The following is a 26,926-nucleotide window of genomic DNA, read 5'->3' on the forward strand; positions in this document are numbered from 1 at the left end:
AACCCAGGGAGCCCTGATGTCACTTTTATCAGAAACAGGAAATGATTGCACAACACAAAAGGGAAACAGCCTCACTCTGCGCTGCCTTCATCTGTGTATCTGTTTGTGTTGGACAGACTCTTCAGTGTGTGTTAATGTGTGTGCAGAGGGGGGGAGGACATCAGAAATTACCGGGAACGATCACAAACTGTTACGATCCTTAATTTGGGGCCTTGGGCCGGCCTGGAATCTCCCGCCTTTATCAGGAAGCGGCAGCGGCCCCTGAGGTTCAGTCCAAAAGTCTGTGTGTGGTCAGCACGTATTTACGGTAATAGGGCCTCGGTTACAAGTCTGTGTACATACCAGGGAAAAGTGTAAAAACTGGCGAAGATCAGAACTTCTTCGCTCTGCTACAGGAAACTAGTCCCCCCCCCCCACATTAACCAGCCAGCCTGGAAAAGAAAATCCCCTTCTTGTTTGGGGGAAAAATAATTAGTAAACTGCACATTTAAATAGATTTCCTCAGACTGTAACACACTTCAAATGGCTGCCAAGACACACAACCTCATCCACATGCCGGTGGTGGAGTCTATATCAGATGAAAGAGAAGAAAAAAAACATGGCAACCAAAGGAGGTAACTAAGGAAGCAGCGCGACGGCATACCAGAGATAAAGTGCATCAAAGACGACACAGCGATAAACAGGAATCCACCATTGTTCCCGGGAATGACGGTATGACAGGAGTGGCAGTGGGCAGTCCGAGCATTAATGGAATCTGGTGGATGCGGGCCAGCTCCGAGTAGGATAAACCAGCATAGTTGCGAGCTGCTCCGATTCCCCTTTCTTCTGCCTTTGGAAATTTCCACTCCACATGTGTGTGTCAAGAGACATCAGGAGAAAATGCCTCCGTTGTAAACTGTCGGCGCTGCAACCAAACTACCGTGCCCTTGGCCCAAATCCATGGTGAGGTTCGAGTTATGAGGTGCTGATGGGGGTGTAGCACGGATAGGGGTGGTGGGGGGGTGGAAACGGCCTGGGATAGCACGCTGCTCAGCTTCAGCTCCTGTTGACCCGATGTGTTGACACTGCCTAGGTAACAGTTTAAACAATCTATTTTTATTCCATCCTGCATGAATGCATGACAGGGGTGGGTCGGGATCTTCAAAAGGTCTCTAGATAGATTCCGAATGCAGCAGGAGCCCGGAGGTATGCACTGTGAATGCACTGTATACACAAAGCAGCTTAAACAACTGTGGATTTAGGGCAGTGTGGAACAAGCGCTCTCCCACAGGAGTTTTCAACCAAATTCACTCTCCATAAAACTGCATCTCGAATGAAAGGAGATGAAAGGTTGTCGTGCATGTTCTGGATTAAAGCCTAAGGTCTATATTTAAGGCTTCTCACAATGCACCATGTGTGTTTGTATCCAACAACAAACAAATACTTCACATTTTATGGATTATTTTATGAGCCTGAGCCTCATAGTTATATATATATCAACTAAATTTGCAAATGCTGTGAAAAAGTGTCACTTGACAACTTTTTCAGGGAACTACACCCTCTTACTGAGATTTAATTTTCTTCACCAGAGACTTAAGATCACTTACACTAAGTTACAATTTTATATAATGCTTAAACATGCTTGTTCTTTCTTCTGTCTGCATACAGTACTTGTAAAATATGGTGCGCACTTTGCCTTTAAGTACGTCTAAGCTTAAATTTCAAGTGTGTTTGTCTTCGCTGACGTCTCGAGCCCTCATCTCCGTCCGCACTACTTAGATTGTGCACATATCACATATGCACGGTCCTGGGAGAACATTTCATCCTGCTTATAAATACTATGTTTCACTTTGTGTTTGTGTGCGTGTGTGTGTGTGGGGCCTTAAGGTGTTTGGTTTACACATTATGGGATTTGTCTTCACTATGGGGACAAAAAGCCTACATCATAAAAAATCCTTACATTTTAAGGTGAAGCAGGTTTTAAGGTTAGGTTATGGATATGATTAGGTTTAGACTTCGGTTAAGGTTAGAGTAAGTGTGTGTGTGTGTGTGTGTGGGTGTGTCTGTGTGTGTGTGTGGGGGTTTGTGGGTGTGTGGGCCCTCAGATTCAGCAAGGGATTCTTAGTGATGGAGGAGAAGGGAAAGAGGAGCATGAGCATTGAGATCACATCATGCTGGAAACATTTGGCAATGGCTCACATAAACACACACGCAAGCACAAGCATGCACGCACACAGATGCACGCATGCACATACACACAATCGCTGGGCCTGTTTTTGTTCTCCGGTTTTGAGGGAAAGAAGGGGAAAATGACATCAAGCTCATCATGTGAGGCCGGTGAGACAGACGGAGGGGGTGAGAACACTGGCAAAAACAGAACATTGTTACATAAAAAAATCATCTCCGTTCAGGCTGCGTCTGGACCCTGTTACTTTACTCTGTGTGTGTATGTGTGACTGAGTGAGACTGTCCGTATGGGCATGCATTTCCTCGCATGCTGGACTGTGCGTGTGCAAGTTTAAACATTTACACACCACCTCATCAAGGTGTGCGGAGGAAATCTGAGCTCGTTAAATACCTGCCGAGTGACTGTCTGCAGAAAACAGAGCATTAGGTCACTGTGCGTCTCCGTGGCTTCTTAACGTCTGCAGCACTTTGCAGAGCACGGAGGTGATGTCATAAATATTTTTGTGGGGCCATTTTCTTTGACCTTTGTCCTCCCTCCGTGCTGGCTGGGGTGGGGTAGGGTGGGGTGCGGTGGGCCTGGTGTGAGTGTGTATGTGTGTGTGTTTGTGTATCTACAAGCCAGGGTGAGAGCACCGAGGCCACTGGCGCCAGATGTGACGACCGCAGGAGTCTGGGCCTAAAAATAGAGCTCTGTTCTCAGCACCGTGAAACAGAAGAGGAGAGAGGAGAGAGGGAGGAGGAGGAGGAGGAAAGAAGGGGAAATGGAGGAATAAGGATGGTGGGGGTTAAAAGAGGCTGAAGGAGAAGTGGAAGGAGGGATGGACAGGAAGGCGAGGTCATTGAGAATAATGTGTCAGAACTCCCCTGGGAAGGTGAGCTCACCTCCTAATGGCACCACTGGCTCCTTCTCAATGAAATCATTGATCTGCCGGACCTCCCCACAGCGTAATGGAGAGAGTTCAGGTGGAAGGTAACAGGGGAGAAGAGGGGGGGGGGGGGGGGGGGGCAAGGAGGTGCAGAAAGGGCAGGCTGGGAGGTTACAGACGCAGGAGGTAAGAGGAAAGGCAACGAATGGAGGAGGGACCGTGCATGGACCTCAGGCACGCACGTCCATTATTATTGTGCAACCTCTCTGACCTGCACTGAGGCGAAACACAACACCTGGAGGCAGGACTATGCTAAATAATCGCAAATTATTAATTGCAAATTATTTACAGCTCGATTAAAAACTTCAAACCTGATCACAAGGCCGAAACTCAAGATGCAGATGCACAGGCAGCACATCTGGGTGTCTAGTTAATGCAGGACACTGAAAAATTCAGGATGTCGATGTAAATTGTGTGGAGCAATATGCAGGTGTGTGCGTTTGTAATGGTAGAGTTGTGTCTCTCCTGTCGAACTGGTTCAGAGGATGTGGAGACGTTCAGCTTGGATGAGGCTGACAAACACTGCACAGGTCGGCATGACCGTCTGTCTCACAGAAAAACCTCTTCGACCACACACAACTCCGACTGACACACACACAAGTGAACATGAATAAGCAGCCAACTGAACGCCTCCTTACAAACACAAGTGAATGTGTTACCTCATCTCCAAAGCTCTCCTCAGGCTATTTTGTCTTTGTTTGTTTCCTCCTAAATGCACTTTCAAACTCTGCTTCATGCACGCGCTACTTCATATGCACATATTCATGCAGACATGCGCATGCAGACAAAAACATGAATACACACAAACGCACACTGACACAAAAAGACCTCCTCATGGCAGCTCATTGGAATGTGTCTGTGAACGGCCGCATTGTGAGATTCTGTCTCCCACCATTACCTCACCTCCTCAGCTTCTCTCGGATGCACGCGCACACGCACAGTGTGCACACACACACACACACACAATGTGCACACACACACACACGCACAGTCTCCCTGTTGTATAACTGCACAGAAGAATGACACATAACTAAATTGACCTTTGTACCTCTGTCTGTGCAGTCACACCCTAACCTGATCTCATCAAAGCCCCAGGGTACACAGCAGCTTCTGTGTGTTTTGAGTGCGAGGATGTGTGTTTTTGTGTTTGTGTGTGTAGGGGTAGGTGAGAGAGAACGAGAGGCACCTTTCATCTCCTAATACCTCTCATCAGTGTGTCATCGCCATGTCTCGTCCTGTGTTCTTATGATTGAGCTGGAGGCCTGACAGCCTGAGAGTGAACATGCTGATCCATATAATAACAAAACAGTGTCCCGGTTACGTTCGACACACAAACACAACGCAGTAAAGACAATTTACTGCTCCTCATAATGTACCTGGACAATAAATGATACAACTATTAAACTGAATCTCCTCCCTCTTCATCACCCTTGTCCATAAAGTATTTCCAGATGTTTGCATCTGCCACTCTTTAGCATAATGAGACGTCGGCAGTATGTAGTATGGAATGTGGAACTGCTCAATTGTTACTGAACCTGTTACGAGTGACGCAGGAGAGGTGGAGGTCAGAGGTCACAACTAAGCACCTATCTGTCTATCTGGATTACACATAGTGGACATGTAGTTTGGTTGATTGCTAACTAGTTTTACTGTTAATTATTCTATGGGTTTTTTGAGACAACTGATTCATCATTTGGTCTTTAAATGTCAGGAAGTTCTGCATACTTCCTTCCAACAATAAATCCTTTAAAAATAAATTTGTGGATCAAATGCTCGTTTCAGCTCTAATAATTAAAGATAAAGCTGGAGTGTATGTAAAGTCACTTGAGTTCAGATGTCCTGTTCATGCCGCCTTCCAACTCTGCCAAGAGGAGACTCATCCTGGCTCGTGCCTTCATCGCTGCCTCCTCATCTCTATCTCATTTCCTTGTGCGTCGCCTTTTTCCCCACTCGCTGCGTCTCTGTGACCCACCGCTGTGACACTTTGGTGGTAATCCTGTGAAAAGCACTGGCAGATGGTGCTAGAGAAGATTGGGTGCAGTGTTGCACATCTGCAAACACACACGCACACACAAACACACAAGCAAGCACAAGCACACAAAAACCTTTTATACTTGTTTTTCATTAGTTTCTTTTTAATTCTCGGCTGTCAGCTTACAGCACTTTGACAAAAATATGTGTGCTATGAATAAAATGGTATTTTTATCACCACCTCCCGTCCTCTTCAAACTATTATCCAACTTTCTCTTCATCTGAAGAACGTCACAACATTTTCCACTCTTTCTCCTTCTCTCTTTTCTCTGATTATTATACTTTCTTTTCGGTCACCGCAGTTTCCTCTGCTACACGACTTTCGTATGCCAGCATCAAAAAGTTTTGTCTTGGAAGGAACACATCAGAGCTGATGTGACGCATTTCAAAGCTAAACGGTTGTCACCAGCTAACATACCACCTAGCTAAACACAAGCACACAGTGTTGTCTTTATTTGGGGGGACTGTGTGCTGCAGATTGGTGGGAAACACGCAAACTTTAGAGCCACTGGGGAGGCAGCTGGCTCCAACCAAGAGATGTTCTTCTCCTCTGCAAATCACACACACACACACAAGCACACAAAAAGTCAGAGCTCTGAAAAAGGCAAGACACATCAGCCTGATCTCCAACTGGGTGAGATCATTGCTGTGGTAAAAAAATAAAAACCTCCTTCATGTCCTTGGAGAACCACGTTTCTCACAAACACTTTCACACAGTTCATGAGGAAGTAACACAAACAAACACACATGCAAACACGCATGATCCCAGCGTGCACATCATTTCATATGCACATCAATTATTTCCAACAGCCAGCACTGCCACATCCGGTGTGAATATATATATGTTTTTATTTTTATACTAAACACAGAGGGAGAGTCATTGGTCACACACATTACTTGAGTCATTCACAAAACAACAATGGCTCTATTGGGACGCAGCTCCATGACATCATCTCCATGTTGGAAGTGGCGTGCTCAGCCTGACTTATTGATTATCGTTGAATGGAGAGAAATCTTAGAGGAGCCAGTGATTGTTTTTTGGATCAATACATTCCCAGTACATGCACTTAGGTCGTGTAACATGCTACTCAAAAGCCTTATCTGCCAATCTCCGCTTGATTAATTGTCCCAGTTTACACTGGTTGAATTCATTATAAATCGCTGTAATACAAGAAAACAGATGAAAATCAAAAGTCCACATTAGTAATACATTTTGTATTCATGCTATCCATCCCATTTATGGATTCTTTTCTTTTCTCCACTCTATCTGACCCGCTCCCCTTCCCCGTCCCCACTGTGTTATCCCTTGCATGATTTGCAGTGTGAGTGTACTGTGTGTCTGAGTGTGTGTGTGTGGTCTGCATGTGTGAGGCTGAAAATAAGTCGTCAGTCAGATATGAAGTCATCACAGGAATTATTAGCATCATAAATCAGAGGCTCGGTAGAGGGGGGTGGAAAAGAGGGCGGTAGGGGAGGAGGGGGAAGAGGGAGGGTAAAGAAAAGAGATATTTTATGGTACCTTGAAACTTTAACGACGTGAGAGGAGGAATAAAAACCAAATTAAGCCAGGGATGAGGGGACAGAGAACTCAATAAGTGATATTTTTGAATCAGTTAATCTATCTGGCTTTTTGTTGCCCATAGAATGTCAGAAAATAGTGAAATATGACCATTAGAACATTTTTTAAATAATTATAAAAAATATCCTCCTTGCACGTTTGAGGTGGTTGGTCTGTGGACACGACCCCGACCTCAACGCCTGCTCGTTTCCGGAACCTGACGTGTGTTACCCTGGACCATCAGGGAAAACTTCATTGGAAACAGATTGCAAAAGAGCAGGTGCCTTCAAAGAATATCTGGTAGGTGACTGCATGGAGTGCCATCGTCTACCACAGTTGCTGAAAGCAGTCGGGGGGGGAAGAGCGAGAAGCGTTCACCTGTCGTCACATAAGACGCACATTGGTCTGAGTCACCATGTGCCTGCTCCCTTGCAAAACAGATTATTGGTTGCAAGTAATCCAGACCGGACGAGGAAACTGTTCGAAATACCTCATACATAATTTCCCCCTTACATAACTTACATCATCCCGTGAAAACTCTGCATTGCACAAGCAGATCCTGCAGCACTCATCCACATGACGTCATGATGCACGAACGCATGCATGCAAGCCAGCGAGCGTGCAGACATGTACACGCAACACCCTCCATCTGCCCACCCGCACACACACACACACACACACACACACACACACATACACAAATAAAGTATCACGTTTGCACAGACACTGGCTGCTAGCTCCACTGACCCCAATATTACAACAACACAAACAGCCAACGCCATTGGCTGAGTCCTCTCAGGGAATATTCTCTGCCACTGTTGTCCTGGAAACAGCAGAAAAGCAGGGACAGGAATGGAAGAAAAAAAAATGTAGCATGAGTGAGCGGAGGAGAGTGATGAAGAGGAGGAGGAGGTAATCGCTGACAAAGGGTCTTTCATTAAGAAGGGAATGATATCCGATAGGAAAAAAAATCCAGGATTTAAGAGACAATCAGAGTATGTGTGTGTGTGTGTGACACTGAACATGGTTGTGTGTGTGCATACAGTATGTGTAGGTGTGCCCAAGCCGAAGCATGTGATTTGTACATCTCTGTGACTGCGACTAATTGTGGAGCCTGGGTGCTTTGAGGCAACCCTCCTCAGCATCTATGAATGACTCATGAAAAACGCGCTAATCTCCACGGCAGAGGGAGAAGGCTGAGAGGAGCGGCAGAAGAATGGGGATGTGGGGGATGCGGAGAAGGGAGCAGAGATTTGCCCGAGCGGTGTGCCCCTGCCGTCTTATTTCCAATCTTGACTGAGGCAGATTAGGCTCTCCTTTCTGCAATGACACATTTGCGGTGGATTCATAAGCCTCCGCTGGTGACTGTGTGGGTAATGTCATCCCTCAAAAAGCTGCAGCCGCCGAAATCGAGATGTTATTAACTCAACGAGGCTATTAACAAGTCTTGCCGGGGCTCAATTATAAGTCTTAGAGTGCTTAGTGGACGCCATGACAGGATAATAACTGTGGTAAATAAGTCCAGAGGATTGAAGTTAAGCTTCAGCATCATTTCAGTGACGACGGGGTAAGAGAAAGACTCCGGGGAAGCTTAAACATCAAAGAGTCATCAGAGAGGCTTTGTATCCATGCAGCGTGATTTCATACTTGCTCCTCTTCCTCCTGTCTCAACAAATACCTGTGAACCTGTGAAAGTCTGACGTCTGCAGATTAAAGACACGAGAAACAACAATGATGTGACTGAGGAGAGGAACGCTTTGTCGAGCTCATCAGCGACATCTGCTGACCAAACTATGCCACGACACACAACTCCATTCAAACCAGCACAGGGATGAAGAACACACACACACAACACAACTTCTGCTCACATCACCATCATCATCATCATCATCATCATCATCCACACACACGCTCTCGTACCAGTGAGCAGGGAGACTTTGTGGAAGGTGGCCTCCAGCTTCCCCATGAGAATGTGCACGAAGCCGTCTTTGGACAGATGCCCCGCCTCTTTGGAACTCTGGTCATAAACCACCACTTCCTGCTTCCTGCCCAGCTCCACCTGCACAAAAGGATAAACAACAAGGAAGAGAATCACGTTGATTATTCATAAGCGGAAAACATGTCATGCATCCTGCACCGACAGGGATCTAACATCTATCTGGCATTTATGTTCTTGAAGTTCATCATAGGAACTGGAACATATCTTGTCTTGGCTGAGTGAGGCAATGAAATTGTTACAAGACGTTCCGGCAATAAACACAATTGACCTGCTGCAGGGATCAGACATGAAGTTTTCCAACCCTGGGAAAGTTTCTCTGAACATGTGACCACTTTGCTGCATTAGCACACGGATGCAGCAACAAGGAAAAGAAAATGAACTTATAAACACACCTATGGGATTTTTGAGAAAAAACACCGGCTCTGCTGATGTCTGTGATTAGAACCGTCAGCACGAGGAAGTAGAGGAGATTTTTTTGAGTCAGATTAAGATTCATGAATAATCAATGAGCGCTGTGTAGTGTACTGCACCATGCAGCTGTGACTCTAAGGTTTAAGGTGGAGATACTGCAAAGAGAATTGTTTGCTGTAACAGTAAAATCATAAAAAGTGTATTCACTGAACGTTTGTCCATCCCTGCATCAGTGTGATGCTGTTTGTATCAGCTTCTGAGAGAAATGAGAGGATATGAGCATGCGCCGTTGTGATGAATGAGTGTGTGTTTGCAAGAAACAGTGCGTGCATGTGCTAGTGCGTCCAGGCCTGTGTGTGTGCGTGTGTGTTGTTCCCCCATGTTGTCAGGCAGGCTTTGGTCACATGACCATGAGGCAGCGCCTACTGCAGCTATGAATCACTGCATCATTGAACCGCCACTGGACAGGAGAGGAGAGGGGAGGGGAGGGTGGGCAGGAGGGTGGGAGGGATGGATCGAGAGGGTGGGGGGTAGTGGTGTAGTGGGGCAGGGGAAGATGGAGATGAGATGGAGAAAGATACAAGAGGGAATTGAAGAAAAGGATAAAGAAAGACCTGAGGTGGGGAAAAGGGGCAGGTGGAGCAGGGGAGACATGATGAGACAGGACGACCCACTGTCTGTGTTTACCTCAACAACCACCCTCCTCTAAAAAACGGCCATTAGCTTCGAGGCAAAAATCGAAACTCTTCCCAGCTCGTTCCTCACCCTCTGTGTGATGGAAGACACATCGGGGACGAGAGCTCTTGGTATACGTGGCGACACAGTATGCATGGAATACGACTGATTACGCTTTCTGCCTATAGAGCAGCAGTAGCAGAGTGCCTTGGCAGACAGCCATGCAGGTAATTCAGACATTCAGCCTCTAAAGTCTGAATGGAAGCAACTCGGGTCCAACCTAACCCGACTTATCTGCCTGTGTCAAACCCAAATCTGACAAGATAACATAAAAAGCAGAGGAGGGAAACTCTGATCTGCACCATCAGGCACCATGTACGTATAAGATATGGATAATTTCACTGTGTAATATCAATGAAAGGTATCAATGATTAGCTAATTTAAATACAAATAGTTTACCCTTTGTTTTCATTCTTTCTTTGTTATTAAATATTCATCTTAGTGTCTTTGTTTAAAGTCCCATCCATCTTTACTAACCCTGGATAATTTGGGCTAATAATCCTAATGGGATCAGAACGAGTGTGAGAGCTTGATGTCAAAGTGTGAGGATAACCGGCTGCACATACAACACAGCACATACTCATGTTAAAATGGAAAAGTTAATAACTCTGTTACTCACAGTCGAACAAGTTCAGGTTCAAAAGTGAGTCATTCTTTCCTGCTTTACATTTTCAAAACGTATGCTATGTTAAGTATATGTTATGTATCACTTCTCCTTTGTCTCTCCTCAACAGCAGTTGCGCTGTACTGCCACCAGAAATGGGAAGAACGTATTTCCGGCAGTGTAGCAATATTTCATGCTGGAAAGTCCCACAAGTGAAACATTGAAGTTTACCACCTGGAAGGTTTCAGTTTCAAGAGGAGAGATCTACATCTAATTCTCTGAAAAGGGTTTAATCTCAGCCAGGCCTCACAACAATGATAGCAATCGCCACTTTTGACATTTCTGTCATAATGAAATTAAACATCTCTCATCCTCTTTGAATACAAAAAAAATAGCAGCCTATAAATAGCAATCTATATTTAAGTGTGTGTATGAATACAGATAGTAGGAGATGAGCTTCACTTATGATTTTGTGTGAATGCTGCTGGACTAAAGCTAAGACTATGATGCAGTGTTAGAGGTCAATGACCCGGGGGAGCATGGGACTGGCTCTCAGACTGCAGCAGTGCCTCTCTGCAGTGCTGCAGCATCACCACTGTTACTACCCTACTGGCCCCACCGCTCTGATGCATGCACATTGCAGGTAAAGCAAGGAATGGCCCTGGGAAAGAGAGAGAGAGGCGATGGAGAGAAACAGAGGTGAACGAATGGGAGAGAAGGGGATCATGGAGGAAGGTTGAGGATCTGGAGGGAGGGGTAAGGAGGAGGAGGAGGGTGCAGAGAGGGACAGAAGGTGGCACTGCAAGACCAACTGCGACCATCCCACTGCAGCCAAGATTTACTTTTAACAATGTGAAGGCTGGCATCTCAGCGGGTCATTAACAAGGAGCGGTCAGAGGAGGGAGAGGTTATTTTTCTCCTGTCATTTGCAAAGGGAGTCAACGAGAAACTGCAAGGAACGTAGGAGACAGAGCAGACGAGATACTGGAGGACAAGGGCCTTTCGGTTTCATGTTGATTATGTGAAGTTAGAAAAGAGGGAAAATATGAAAAAATGGACGTGTTACACAAGAAACAGTGAGAAGTCCCCGCAGCTTTCTCACTGACCCCGTGTCATAAAACATAAAAGTCAAGGCTCTTCTGTAGGGACACACATAAACACTCCATGACAGGCACCCTGAAGGATGACTGAACAAAGAACACACATATCTGGCCCTGATAGTAAATGATGGCTAGCCTGGCAACAAAAGCTATCTGTGGAATCGTGGTAGCCCGCAGCCTCCGCATACAGTAAGTGCTTGTGTAAGAGGGAGAAACATGGTTTCCCCTGACCCCAGCAATATCTACTGACCAGTGACAAGGTCATGTGCTGAGCAGGCCAGTGTGTGTGTGTGCGTGTGTGTGTGTGTGAGTGTGTGTGTGTGTTTGTGATCTGTGTCACAATATCAGCACAAACAATCTAAAAATGGCCCAGCACATTCATTAAGTGCAGCCTGGGACCTCTCAGTGCGTCCTCTCCGGGAAGTCCCGCTGAAAACGAGTGGAGTGCAGTTTGAACTCTCGTTGACCAACGGGCGTTTTCCAGCTCAAACTATGCATATAAAACTGTGCAGAGCCGGACAATAAACACGAGAGGAAAATACCGTGAATTTTGTTGTCACAATCGTTTTTTTAACGGGGGTCACAAGGTGCCGCACCTCCCGCTACATACAGTACATTGCATACTGATAGAGGACCTGCTGCAACAGGCAGTGACCTCCCAGAGCAGTTCATGTTTCGGTTTAAGACGGAGTGCGACATATACGACTCGCCACTGTAAAGATACCGCCTCGGGGCCAGATGATGTCATTGACTGGCACTGGCAGCTGCCACTTCCATGCATGCTTCGGTAGGTGTGATGTGTGTCATGGAGCTCCTGTCCTCCTACCCTTATGAGGACCAACTACAAAATGAGGGTTAGGTTACAGGTTTAGCAGCAAGTTGAGGATTCGGATGAACGGGTAAAGGAATGAAGGCCATCAGTGGAAAGTACAGTATTACAATCGTGTGTGTGTGTGTGTTTGTGGGGGGGGGGGGTTTCAGACAAGGATGTGAAGATGTGGCAGGGTGGTGAAAGTCCCTGATGTGTGTGCAGTGTGAGGTCACCACGGATCATTTAGGAGACGTGGTCACCTGATCTGGTCACACCCTCTCACCGCTGAATGTCAGAGGACCTTTAACACACACATGTACACACCAGGTCCCACACAGGTTACACACTCAGACTCAAGTAACGCCTCCATACATTTACATAGAAGTATTAAATATCTCAGTGCTCCTCAGCCGTCCTGTCCCGGGCTCACACACACACAGTCTGAAGTAAAAGGGCACATGCATGCTGCAGATCCGGTTCTACCGCGCTAATTCTCCTCGCCTTTGAATGGAATCAAAACCACATTTTATATCTGCAAATCATCTCAAAGACTCTTTTTCCGTCTTTCCTCAACATCCTAAAAATGTTTTTATACACATGTCACTCCCGCTTCACGGTGCTGCACGTTACGTCTGAAACTATACACACAGTGTGAGTGTGTGTCTATAATCAAACAGGCGGATCTTTAAAACAAACAATGATTCATGTCATGACCTCATCAGAGCAAACACATGACATATCCGGCTCTGGAGAAAAATCACCAGCAGCTACAGTGTTTTTGTTTGAAGTTGGCGAAAGGAAAAAAAATGTGAATGAAACAGACCAAAAGAAAAGTTCCCTTGAGTTTTCCCTCCGGGTAATCTGGAAAACAATCCACACAGTGAGTCATCAGGTTCCCAGTTCTGCAGCTACTGTCAAGGCCGATGACACATGAAAGACTTGTGTGCTGTCCTTTATTTTGAAATACTGTACTGCAATTACTGGAAACTTCTGTATTCAGAACAATACTATTGCGGAAACTGCTTTGTGTTTTCCACGACACATGAACAGTGTCTATACCGTGTCTGACAGACATTTAATCATCGTTTCCTTCGACATTGTCGCAGCAGGGACACTGACACTCGATTCTTCAAAGCCATCTGTGAATTTCCCAACGTGAAAACTTATCATTACAGATGGTCTGAAATGAGGGTAAACACAATGGTGCATCATAATTGCATAAATGCTCCAGTTGGTCAAATGGAGTTTCCTCCTGTGCTCGTTCAATCCTGACAGTTAATATCACAGTCGAGATCACAGGCCCGTCGTCTGGCTCGCTTTATTTATAAGTGGCCATTAAACCAGATAATGGCTGCACTTTATTATCATGACAATTAAGTTGTAACACAACACTTGAAGACAAAGTACAGTGTAATTACGAGTGCAAGACTTTAAGACTTGAAAAGCACAAAACTTAAATGTGCAAGTATATATAATATAGTTTCATTTTAAATCTAGAAAAGCACTCAAAGAACATATATCCACCAAGAAACATTCACAGATATCAATCCTCTAAATATACCAGATTATTTCCATCTAGATCCATAAATTATTTTCTGAGTGAAAATGTCGATAAATAAATAAATAAAATGAGAAGGCTTTTACTCCGACTGCATCATTACACCAAGTTTCATGCTAATCTGTCCTGTAGTTAGTGTGAAATCATATCTTCCTTGAGGTAAAAACAGAGAAAAATGTGAAAACAGCTGTTTTCTCTCCATCTTAAAGATTGATTCTTTTTTTGAATTGCTCTCGATCCATTTCCCTGTCAGTCAGATTATTGATTTGTTGAGTACTGTTCTCTGCTAAATAAGTGGAATTGATTCATGACTTTTAATTCATGTTTTTCATCAATTACCCAAAAAATAAATAAACAGCCCTGTTTAAACTTCTTCTTTCTTGATGATGATTTCAGCATCAGACTGATTCCAGATTTAATTAACAGTATTGCGTCACATCTGGATGATACCCAGTCCATTTAATTAGGTCAGTATGTTTATCAAGGCCGTTTTTGAGTTTAGGGCCAAGCAATTTGTGTCCTCCAAGTAGGTTGATGTATTCTCTCGACTATTCTGGGTCCCATTCATCACTTGCTTGCCTCCATGTCTCCATACAGGAGGAAGGGGGCTTCCCCGGGCTGACTGCTAGTAGTAAAAACCTCTGGTCCATCTGTCAGGGCCTGCCTGGCCCACTGTCCCCGTCACAGCAGCAGGGATTAGCAGGGCTTAAGCCAAGAAACCAGCCACCTGCCCTGCAGCCTGTCAGAAGAGGCATAAGGAAGCCCGGCTAAGCCTGCGCCATCCCGCTCCCATCAGAGATCCCCTACCACCTCACCTACTGTATCCAGCTGCCTCTGACCTACATGAATACACAGCTTTAATAAAGACATTATGAAGGGGATGGGAATGAAAGGCAAGAAGAAAGAGGCCACCAATTTGATCGCCGCTGCGCTGGTCATGGATGTTCATTGAGCTCGGTTAACTGAAGCGTTGGGAGCTTCTATGAAAGGGTGAGTGCAGCGCCTTGGGGGATGCAGGCTATTAGTGCTCAATGGGAAGTGAGGCGGGAGGCGGCAGGGGAGGAGGGAGGCAGCAGCCCATCCATGAATACCCTCAGTGCTGCTCTCCCGCTTCCTGCATTCACTTCCCCAACAAAGAGCCACAATGGTGTCCTTTGCTGTCTTGGCTGGCTGAAGCTTCTCCTGGCGTTGCTCAGAGCCATGTGGGGGGTAAAGTGTGTGTGGTGTGTGTGTCTGTGTGTGTGTGCACGAGGGGTTAGCTGGGAGTCGGCTTTAACACCACGCAGCCTGTCTGCACGTGCCCAGCCCGCAGCCTGCCAGTGGACGCACAAAAGGGATGATGTCATGCTTAGCCAATAACAAAGGAGTCTGGCTCTGCTGGGCCCTCCTCTTTCACCCAGCTAGTTCCAGCTTTATCCAGCCTAGCATTAATCGCACGCCTTATCCTCTTTACTGGGGGTGGGAAATGGATAATAACAAACCAGCCATGGGGCAACATAGAGGAAGAGGAGAGGAATAAATGATGAAGAAGGGGCCAGTGCAAGGAAGGCTTTAGGCTATGCATGTGGGAGATAGACAGACACGCAGACAGAGCTGTCATGAGACTGAAAGCGAGAGAAGTCAGAAGGAAGCTGGGCTCTACAGGGTGCCGCAGTGTGAGATCTGCCAACCACAGGCCCCCACATTGAGATTTACCCAATGGACCCAGTATAGAAACCTGCTTGAGCTTGCTGCGCTGACAGAAGTAATGAAACGCTCACACATCACAGCTCCTCCAGCTCCAACTTTTTCAGGTTCTCCAGCTTTTCTTTTGTTGTTGTTTTTTCTGCTGTCTAATTCTGCATACGGCAAGAGGAGGTCATGCACCATCATAAGCCAGCATAAAACCATTATCTGAGCTGAGCTGCATCGTCTGGTCGGGGGCAATCACACAGTCTCTGCAGGACGTCCCGTGTGGCCTTCAGCCTCAGCAGCTTCTTTTGTATCCAGGTACATGCGGCAATACAAGAGGCTTTTACACAAGATCCTTGTCCAGCGAACAGTGGTAAACTTTAGGTGAGAAGAACGGTGCCAGAAGTCCTCGCAGTAATGCAGAATTAAAACTAATTGGAATAACAGTCTGTGAGAAACAGCAGGCGCATGGGGACTCTCAGCCAATGTTGCAATTATACAGACGTTATTAGCTGAGCTGAAGGTGGTTTGACTTGAGAAAGTAACAATAATCCACAGTTCTCATTCATTTTACCATCTGACCATGTGGAAAGTGTCCGTCACCTACAAGCGTTAACTGTAATCCAACAGGAGTGGCAAAGCAATAATCTGCAGCAATAATGTATAATTATTTGCCATTTGATGGTCAGGGCGTGTTTTGGGGTTGATTAAAGTTCTCATGCCGCGAACCAGATGGAAACACAGACTCAGTTTGTCAGCTACAACTCCAGAGCTGATATTTCAGTGTATAAATACACACAGCAGCTCATAATTCAGTCTCATAAGTAGGTTTAACAGAATAAGATGCGAGGCATGTCAGACTCTCCGACCTGCTCCTGGCAACCAGGAAGTGAAACAAAAACAAAAGCAATGGTGTTTTATAGCTGATGCTATTCAAACCCAGTGAGTCACACCTCAGGGAAGAATTTCACTCAACTTTTGTGTGTCATCAGCGTTTTATTGTATTGGGTGTGTTGTGGTTAAAAGTAAGAGGTTCAACAAATACCTAAATATAAAATCTGGAGAGAGAGCGCAGACAGGACGAGAGATCTCATCTGCAGCAGCTGCAGTTTGTCTTCTGTTGTGTTTCTGTGCATTCACGAGATGCACGGAAAGTCTCTGTGACGTCTCCGCTCCGACTTCGTTTGTTTTGATGTCGGAATGTGGAAGAACATGGACGCTGTCAACTAAATGGGTTGCATTCATGTATTTAAACGTTTAAACAACACCTTGACATCTCTTTCGATTATTTGCATGATATCAAAGAGCAGAAAAAAGGACAATCATGATAATAAAACCTGTGCATGTTAATAATGAAAACGTCTGTATTTGCCGTAAAGTTTGGTGTTGCTTGTGAGAGCTTAATATACAGTGACATTTGACAAGTTCACATTAAAAGTTCAATTTAGAGCTGATTGTAAAATCAAGTAACAACTTCGCAACGACTTTTCCGACATATTGTTCCTGAACTTTTCCAATGGGGGAACTTTGTGATTATTCCGACACCACATAAAACGCACAATTTGTCCAGTCATGTAAATCTGTTGAGTGATGAGGGCACAACACACATCGCATACATAGTCCCATACACCCCCACCGCCCTCCGCTTAGGTTTCCCCTCTCAGAGTTCCTTCAGTTTCACACAGCGACTAAAAATACAGGAGTCAGCATGCCACAGGTGGACGGGCCATGGAAAAAATGGCTGTCATATTCAGAGGAGAAGTCATGGAAAACGGGAGGATCCGATTTCAGGGCCACTGATAAGCAACAAACCTACAGTAAGCCGCTCTGTCTGCCAAATATAGCGCCAGCTAATGTTGTACAGGCATGGGCTCTAGTGCAAAAAGAGATCGATCCAGAACCACATCGGTGCCTGGACCAGACTGTGGGAAAGGTTCTGAGAAAGAGGTGGAGATGTTGGGGGGATGCAGGGTGAGAACACCTGCTGACAGAAGAACTGGAATCTGAGACGTCTGGTTCAAGGAAAATCTTATTGTGACTAATTGCTGCATCTGCTGAATAATACTGAACATGCATGATATAAAAAGCCTTAGTATACTCCAGTAGTACCTATTGAATAAAAAAAGAAAAACCTCTGTGTCCTTTTAAAGGAAGAATTAGTCAACATGATATTTTGTCACATTGGTACTTTCTGCAGTCATTTTTTTTGTGCTCCAGCGCTGATTCTGCTGAAACCAGCACGATTATGCTGACTTGTCCTAACGCACTGCACTGTAAAGGCAGCAGTTATAATTTCCCACCCTCATCTGCAGAAGAACTCGCTATATTTTCTCTTTATATGTCAAAGGTCAGATTTTTACTTGGCACAGATGTACAATTGAAGTCAAACAATCAGCTTTTGAATCCGGTTTTGTTGGTCTGTGGAATCAGGGAACACATTTTGATGATCAAAGTGGGTTAAGAAGATCAATATTATATATTTATATATATATACATATATATCAATATGAAGATTAATATTCCCTGGATCCCTTAATGGATGTTGATAATTCATCCGTCGCTCTCACAAGACGGAGAGAGATGCAAAACTAGCTCTGAAGCTCCATCCGCTGTTTGCCTTTATCGGCGAGGTGGACGTTTGCTACACACCCTCTGAATCCAGTCATGCACTTTGATAAAGAGGCTCTTTAATCACTCGCCTCACATCTTATCGCCCTGAAGAGCGTCACCCCTCAGGTCCTCTGAGCTTTAACTCACCTTCACCTTGCCGTTGAGTTGCAGCAGCTCGGTGACAGACACCTTGTCCTGCTGCAGTCGCCTCTTCACCAGCTTGGAGCAGCAGACGTTGACGGCCCCTTGCACGTGTGACGCGTTGTACTCAGAGAAGGTTCGGCTGTCGATCACCAGCAGGCGGCCCGTTCCCCTCTGGATGAGGCTCGCCAGGCGCTTGATGTCCATGGCGCTGCGCTTTGTCGGCCCTTTCTCTCCGGCCATGATGGTGTAGGAGAGGCGGAGTGATAACCCTGGGTCACAGACGTGGGGGTGTTAAGGGTTGGGTTGAGGAGGACGAGGGGGTAGATGAAAGAGGCGGAGGAGGAGGCGAGGTCAGCGGAGGAGGGCTACCACCGGAGCAGGCGCTGAGAGATCCATGGTGCCTGCAAAGAGAAGGAGAAGTTAAAACGCCGTCCCATTGCGACTACAGTCTTCTTCTTGGCGGCATTTGTTGGATTATTGAAGCGACATTACAGCTGCGATATTCATAACTACCACAGTCATTTGCTGATCATGAGACATCGAGGGCATGATCACCTCTCGTCCTCCGCTTCACTCCAATCATTCCACAACTTTCCAGCCACTGAAACAATTCAGACCCCACCGCTAAGCGACAGTGATGGAGTAGGTGCATGCATTTCCAGACCAAAGCTGCGTGCGCGGTGTATTTTGGGACATTTGTATTATCTTTTATTGACAGACCTTGGATATTAAAATAGCTGCAATGCTAAACATGAAAAGAAAAAGTTATTTAAAGACTGAAAAGCCAACTGGGATTCATCAGTACAGAGATCTGACGGAACATCACACGTCCAAACACAAAGCCAAAGACTTAACTCAGACATGCGTGAGTATTAAACAGTAGTGTATGTGTGTACGTGTGTGTGTGTGTGTGTGTGTGTGTGTGTGTGTCTGTAGAAGTGTGTGTGAAGGTTGGTTGTTGTTGATCGAGGGGGTCTCTTGCGCGGCAGCTCTTGAAACAGGAAACTGAGGGCGTGAGATAAATTAAGCCAGGGGAATTCAGAGAGCAGGTCTGGACAGAGGCGACCGGCCTGTGCGATATCCTGTGCATGTGTGTGTGTGAATGTGTGAATGTGTGTGTTGCGGAGAGCTGTCCATAAACTTGATGAACTGCCTCCTCCCATCTATCACCAGTAATCACTCTGATCTTCTTGGTGCTCGTGTTCTCCAAAGCACTTGTACATTTAACATGAGACACACACACAATTGTTTATCAGAGTTAGAGGATCAATGACAGCGAATGTGTGTGTGTGTGTGTGTGTGTGTTTGTGTGTGTATGGGAGGAAAGTTTTGCTACCAAAACCACAGCACGGTTTGTTTGTGAGAACGTGACAAAAACGAACACATGTAGGTTGACGACCACTTTCTCAGTCAACCAGGTGTCAAGCCACAAGTGAGAAGGTCAGAATGTGAACGCAGTCATGTTGTTTTATTCATCTCCAGGCACATGGTGTCATGAAAAATGAATGGGCCTCTTCTCATTTACCCCGAAGCCTAAACGGAGGTTTAAACGGCGGTTGAAAAGGGAGAGTACAAGATGGCTGGATAGTGGAGAGGGGTTTAAGTTTAAAAGTCACAAAAACTTTGAATGTCTAATGTGTCATTATAAGTAGTTATGAAAGCAGAGAAATATATAAATATGCAGCTGAACAAGAAACCCTTTTGCACACCAGAAAAGTGGTGAGCAGGTGGGGAAGAAAGCTGAGACAGAAAGGGAGAGGTGGAGAGACTGGTGTCTTCTGATCTGATCGTGTTGTCCAGGTAGCCCTGCACCTCTGCTTTTGTCCTCTGTTCTGACACAGGAGAGAGAGGAGAGAAGATGGAGCGGGGGGGGGGGGGGGGGGGGGGGGGTGATGGATGTTATTCAACCAGGATCTCTCCAGCCTAGCAACTCAGCCAGTTCAAGGCAAGGGAGGGAACAGTTGTGAAGATGGAGCAGGGAGGACAAGAGATGATGAGAACGTCACTGGTTGCAAGAATGAGGGAGGAGTGGAGTGACCGAGGAAAAAGGGAATGATAAAATCGCTTTAAGTCCTCACAAAACATTTTCTAATCACAAAAACTTGCAGACAGAAGCATCACTTTAGAAACACAGATGCGGAGTGGATGATGTGGAATGAAATGTGACAAACAGCGTCATTTCTCCACAGATTCTCAAAATAGTCCTGTTCTCACAAACACTGCGTCCTACAGGCTGCTGGGCAAACCTGCACATACACGTACACATGCTCCTGCTGCCTGGCAACGTGCCTGATGCAAGGGAAGCAGCACAGAAACATGGAGGAAGGTCTGGATGGAGAGGAGCCACTAACTAGCAAATGTAAACACAGCCACACTGCTGCTGTATCAGGAAAACACACAGGTGTGTGCAAGACACGAGCAACCAGACAAAATAAACAAAGGATTGTTTACATAAATACAGAATTATATTAAAAAGCAATGATAAATGAAGGACTTGTACACGTCTCTTAAATTCCATCTTAAAAAAAGATAACAGACAAATAAAAAAATTAAAAAAAACACACATCACGCTAACTTGGTGACATTCCTTCACTTTTCCCATCATGCACACCCCAGCAGCCCTTCTGCACAAGTACTAAGCCTTGCTGCAATGTCAGCGCTCCCCCAACACAAACAGCGGCTGCCACATTACGACCTGCCCCATCACCTGTTATACCATACCTTATATGGTGCCGAGCCCTTTAGCCGAGTGGCTAACAACACAGCTTCCAGGGGTCTGAATCTTTCTCTCCCTCTTATACGTTGCCCCTCTCCTTGGAGCCGAGCACAACATCTGACACTGCAAATGTCTAATGGCGACTGCTCCGCCACTCGCCCTGCCTCTCGCACGTTTTCTCTCTCAATCCTTCCCCTCTCTATCACTCTCTTTCTTTGCAGTGAGCAGGGATGGGAAGGGGAGGGGTGTGCAGGTTTACATGTGCGGTGGTGGTGCTGGTGGTAGTGAGAAGGGGGTGGGGGGGGGGGGTGCTGGTGCTCTGCATCTTTCTGCGCCGCCAGACAATAATAATCCTACGGTAACCTCGCTCGGTGGAACCTGTTTGTGCGCAGAAGAGGGGGGGATATGGAAGAGAGGCGACAGGGGGAGAGGGACATGATGGATAGGAGAGACAGAGAGAAGCAGCAGCCACAGAGAGTTTACTCAGCACAAACCGTCCCCTTACACAGAAACCATCCGTCTTCCTCCATCTTGCATCCAGGCAGGAACAACAAGGAGCAAAAACAAACAACTAGAACAGGCAGCAGCCAGGAGCTCGCTGTGAGGCTCCGGCTGCAAGGCTCCGGCTGCAAGGAGGAAAAACAAGTCGAGAAGGAGAGAGAGCAGAGAGAGACAGAGACGCCATGGCAAGAACAGGCCCGGAGCAGATTCTGTTGTTACCATAGAAACAGCACTGTTGGGGCGATCAGGGGGCACTGGGAGGCTGATGAGATGCTACTGGTGCTGATGCTGGATGGAGGAGGAAAAAGTGGAGAGAGCTAAAACTGACAATGGTACAGACACATGAGCAATAGATTGTGACAACCTGAGCTGAGTGGCTGGGCTGAAGTTATCATGCTGCCCTCAGGAGATATTATTTTGTTTAAGTTATGTAAAAGATAAAAAATACTGATTTGTTCTGCTGTCTCGGTTTGGCCCATTTTTTCTCTCTCGTCTGTGTCAGTCACTTTTTCCGTCTATGTCCTGAGATGGTTGGAAAACTACATCTTTCTGATCTCTATTTCAAAAATCGAGTGATTACATACAGGGTCAAAGGTGTAGCCGAACAAGGTTGGGCGCCTCTTTCAAGTCGAAAAAAGGCAGTTACACCTTGACTACTGGAGGAAGGCAGGAGAACCAGATTGACTGGTCAATTTTTTAAAGGATATTTTGATCATCTTGTTGGGAAGGCTACTGCAAATTTAATTTGTGTGTAATTAAAAACCAGAAGAGCCATGTATGCAAAGGCACCTGGTGAATAAACCCCCGTTTATACAGATTGTAAAAGCAGATGAAATTAAAGAATAAGTACAAATTATCTCATGTCTACTCTGCCCATAACTACAATAAAAGCAGGTTTAAACAATAGCTGATTAGATGATTGTTATCATATTATACGATTAGCAAAATGATTCAACAGATACATTAATAATCAACATGAATACCGTTAATGTAGAGATATACAGGCCTGTTGAAGCCTGACCTCAGCACTGGGCTTCCCAGGAAAGAGGAAATCCCAGAGCTACCCCTGCAGGGGGTGTTGAGTAAAAAACAGACACGCTAATCATCTACAGACTTTACTCTCTTTTCAGCTGATAACAAACATTCTACCCATAAAAAAGCTTCTCTGTAATGCATCACTAATATAAATCTGAAGAAGTAACTACTCTTTTATTCATAAAGCAGATAATCCACACAGACACGTTCATGAGCCCCTTCATATAAAACCATGAGCAAAGCATGATGGGCCAGCTCAATAACGCCATATCAGGCAAACACAAAGGGAGCAACTGGAGGGCGACCAACGCTGATGTAATACCATACAGGTTATTCCTTAACTCTGTGCATAACGTCACCTGTGGCCACAGCCTCGACTGGGCCGACATAAAAAACCGTCTCTCAGCTCCATACAATGAGAGGCAGGGGAGGTTTTGTTTAGATCACAAACAATGACATCATCGGAGCGTCCCACAGCCGCTCGTCTGCAGCTCCGACACAAACCGTTATCATCCGCTCCGCCGGCCTCTTCAGAGAGTTCATGTGTCATTCACACTTTAAGACACAACAGAAAGGTTCAGTGCTGGGGGAGGACAGCGTCGCTGATTCCTGAATATCAGATAACAAGTCGGATCCAATTATGTCTAACCCACTTCCCTCACACTTCCCTTCATTTCAAAACAAATGATGTCATATCCCTAGTTGCAACTAGGTCTGGGCATTAAAATAATAAAAATAATAAGCATTATATTGTAAGTAAGTCAACATATATCGCTAATGCATTGTACAACCAAATGAATGATATAGAACATGATATAGAGTTTTCAACCACAACTGTCACCGAACAAATAATAAATAACATGAGAATTTTTTATAATGCCTGAAATGAATATTTTTGTCCTTATCTTCCAGACCTTTTTACTAAAGATAATTTAAAATTACAAATTATTTCCTATTGCCTATCTATATGTCTATTTTTTCATGACTATGTTATGCTTCCTATGAATTGTGTATTGCCATAAGTTTCCACTCTGTTTTGTACACATATACATATATATTCTACAGTCTGTTTAAAGGAATGCATCTGGCGAAAATATATTTACTTAAAGCTTTGAAAAGCAAGTTAGAAACAGGAACAAGAAAATTCTTTGTAATTTGTGCTCTAAAAAAATAAACAACACCTATTGTGGCCCATCCTTCCAGATCTACTCACATGTCTCATCACTTACTGGTATCATTACAGTTTAGGTCTCAAGATAATAACACCTTAACCCAGTGTTTACCAGACTCAAACTCATGCATTACCCTTAAAAACAACTGTTTATGGATTCTAATGAATATGTGAGCACATGGATATATATATATATATATAAATGTGTTTGTACTTTGTAGACAAGCCCGGTGTTTCTTACAACACTGGCAGACAGTGAACCCCACTGTGCACACAGAAATAAACAATGCAACGTGAGTGGTGATCACGTAATTTTGAAAAGAAAAGAAAATCAATTCCTGATTGGCCCTGGTGGAGCAGAAGCTTAATCACACTGTAAATAACATTACCAGGTATAAAGCCTTGTGTTGTCCTCTGCATGATCAATACTCTGCTGCACACTCTGGGCTCATATAACAACATGGGACTACCCCATAACAACAATGACATACTTAACACAATAATCATAAAATATAAATGTGTATTAAATGAACACAAATCATTCCACAGAAGCTGAGCGTGGCCGGGGGAAGCGATGCTGCACACAAAGACATGGACGTGACACCGCGGCCTGTTGTGATAACGTTCATAACAATGATGGAGGCGGAGCGGCCGCAGCGCACTAGAATAAACCGACCTGGATTAGAAATAAGAAAGAGAAGGAACGCGCTGAACACGAGATCAGCATCGAGCAACGTTAACAGCACAAAGTCACCGGAAGAAAGGGGGGGGGGTCGCGTTGCTTTAGTGGGAAACCTGCCCCCCCACCCCCCCCCCCCGTGTTGTTGTGACGCGAGGATGTGACCGCATGCGAAAATGAAAACTCTCCATTGATCGCGATGATTATAGAATAATAAAAAAATTAAAGAAAGACCGCAGCGGCGCAAAGGCACGAGGAGAGGAGCGCGTGTTCTCTGTACGTACCTTTCAAACGGCTGCACGGACACGGGAGCGACGTGTGCACGGAAATCAAATAAAACACATAAATATAAAAAAAGAGGATGGATGCGTTCAGCTCGGACGGGTTTTAATTCCCATAGGACGAGCGCGCACCACGGAGCGAGGGTGGGGGTGGATGAGGGGGGGGGGGAGTGCGCGCCTGACAAGTCTCGCTGCCGCAGCGGGGCACGAGGGGGGGTTGGGGGTTAGCTAAAGTGAGCTAGCTCCGTGGATAGCAACGCACTTGATTAAAAGGCAACGCTACGAATCGATAACACACTCACACACACAGACACACACTCACCCACTCACCTAGGGCTCCACGCGGCTGCTGCGTGTTATTCAGCGGGCCTCCATGAGTGTGTGGAGGGAGGGGGGCGGGGGGGTCTTCATGAGCCCGGTGTTTACCTGGGGTCGAGGAGGGGGGGCGGTGCAGCTGACGGACGGTGACAGGAACTGAACACACACACACACAAGACACATGAACGCGCGGCTACAAACACACTAACACACACACACTCCGGGTCCTCTTTGGTTTGGCTCGTGCAGGGTCGAGTTAGCTTAGAGTTAGCTCGTGCTAAATTAAAGTTAAAGTTAAACCGGGATAGAGTGTCTGAAGAAAGGGAGGGGGGGGGGGGGACAACAGAAGGTGCACTTTGATGAACTGAAGCGATGAGGTCATAGAGAGAGAGAGAGAGAGGGAGGGAGGGAGGGAGAGAGAGGGGTTGACGTCACCTTCACCCAATCAGCGCACACGGCTCAGGGGCTTGGTGACGTCAGCGCTCTGATCCTGCAGATTAAAGGGACAGTTTTTTTCTTTAAAGGAGACGCTCTCGGAATTGAAAATGGCCCAGATAACTCTTCTGAATGTAGTATTAAATATTATTATTATACAGCCTATCTATCTATCTATCTATCTATCTATCTATCTATCTATCTATCTATCTATCTATCTATCTATCTATCTATCTATCTATCTATCTATATATGTATCTATCTATCTATCTATCTATCTATCTATCTATCTATCTATCTGCTTTGGATTTCTACCCGTTTCACAAAGATTACTTTAAAGATATCAGAAGTCATATTTTTCTCACCAATATTGCAACAAAGCCTTTGCAGTCCAGCAACTTGGTGATTTAAATCAAATGAAATGTTCAGTGTGTCAGATTTAGGGATATCTAGTGGTGATATTGCTCGTTGCAGCTGAATATCCCATCACTTCAGTTCATTCTAGAGTAAAGAAAACGATATCTTACAATTTAGATGATCACAAACTCGTGAAAACATATAGGATTATTTTATATTGAATTTATGCCAGTAGATCTCTTTCGCCTAAATCTAACACAATGAACTTTTAGGTTATTTGTCTTTTAATTGAATGACATTTAGTATGTTTTATATGAAAATCTATTATGTTTTGTACCCAAAATCACCATATGGCTAAATAAAAAATCATATTTGTCAAAAGTAGTAAGATTACATATTGTGATCGCAGCTGCTGCACAGTTTAAATACAAAAGGTAAGAAAGAAATAATAAATATTAAAACGAGACCCACTGCTTGTTTCAGACTGTGAATTTGCAAGCTGGGGCAGACATGCTGACAATGATTGATATTTATGATAAATAATATTATTAATTAGAGGCTCTGCATGCCCACACAGTATTTTCAGTTAGCCTGGCTATTAGGTATAAATTGGGAAAGCCGTCACCAAAGACAAATACATATCATTTCAAACAAAAGAACCAACAGGGGGGCAAGAAAGATGCCAGTCAAGCTTCGACTGTGCAGCTCACACAGTCCTGAGAAGTAACATAAGTGAAAACATCGTATGAGGCTGGACTATGGAGGTTTCAAAAGAAATATATGTTTCAAGTCATACAGTGGAAAACATTGATTCATCACTATCCTATTCTTACTACCCACTGGATAATAAAAGCTGTAGTAAGTTGGTGTTTGACTTCAGCGTCATCAGTTGTCTTTTGTTTGATTGGAAGCCTTTGTTCTGCTGCTGTGCATCAGTGTGATAGTGTGTGTGTGGGCAGATAAATGCAGGGTGATGGAGCTGTGTGTGATAAGGTCGTATATACTGACACCTAGTGGGACAGATGTTGAACTGCACTCTGTTCTGCAAGAAGGATTTGTTTTTATAGCAGAGTGATCGTGGGGTAGATGTCATTCATAATAATCATGTG

The 26,926-nt window shown here is 45.1% G+C and overlaps 1 protein-coding gene across 2 annotated transcripts in view; it reads right to left on the bottom strand.

The window, feature by feature from the left end:
* Nucleotides 1–25,293, bottom strand: part of dusp8a (dual specificity phosphatase 8a) — a 43,006-nt gene extending 17,713 nt beyond the window's left edge. The window contains exons 1-3 of one of the 2 annotated variants that reach the window (XM_062390074.1): nucleotides 25,038–25,293; nucleotides 18,328–18,725; nucleotides 8,602–8,740 (exon numbers count right to left, since the gene is read on the bottom strand). In XM_062390074.1, the coding sequence (XP_062246058.1) occupies nucleotides 8,602–8,740; nucleotides 18,328–18,564 (376 nt within the window). In that variant the 5' untranslated portion in view covers nucleotides 18,565–18,725; nucleotides 25,038–25,293. Of the gene's footprint in view, nucleotides 1–8,601; nucleotides 8,741–18,327; nucleotides 18,726–24,710; nucleotides 24,830–25,037 lie in introns of those variants that run through there. The other variant, XM_062390075.1, reaches the window with a different exon arrangement.
* Nucleotides 25,294–26,926: the final 1,633 nt, after the last annotated feature.

Source organism: Platichthys flesus, chromosome 6 (assembly GCF_949316205.1).
Source record: "Platichthys flesus chromosome 6, fPlaFle2.1, whole genome shotgun sequence".
NCBI classification, from domain to species: Eukaryota; Metazoa; Chordata; class Actinopteri; order Pleuronectiformes; family Pleuronectidae; genus Platichthys; species Platichthys flesus.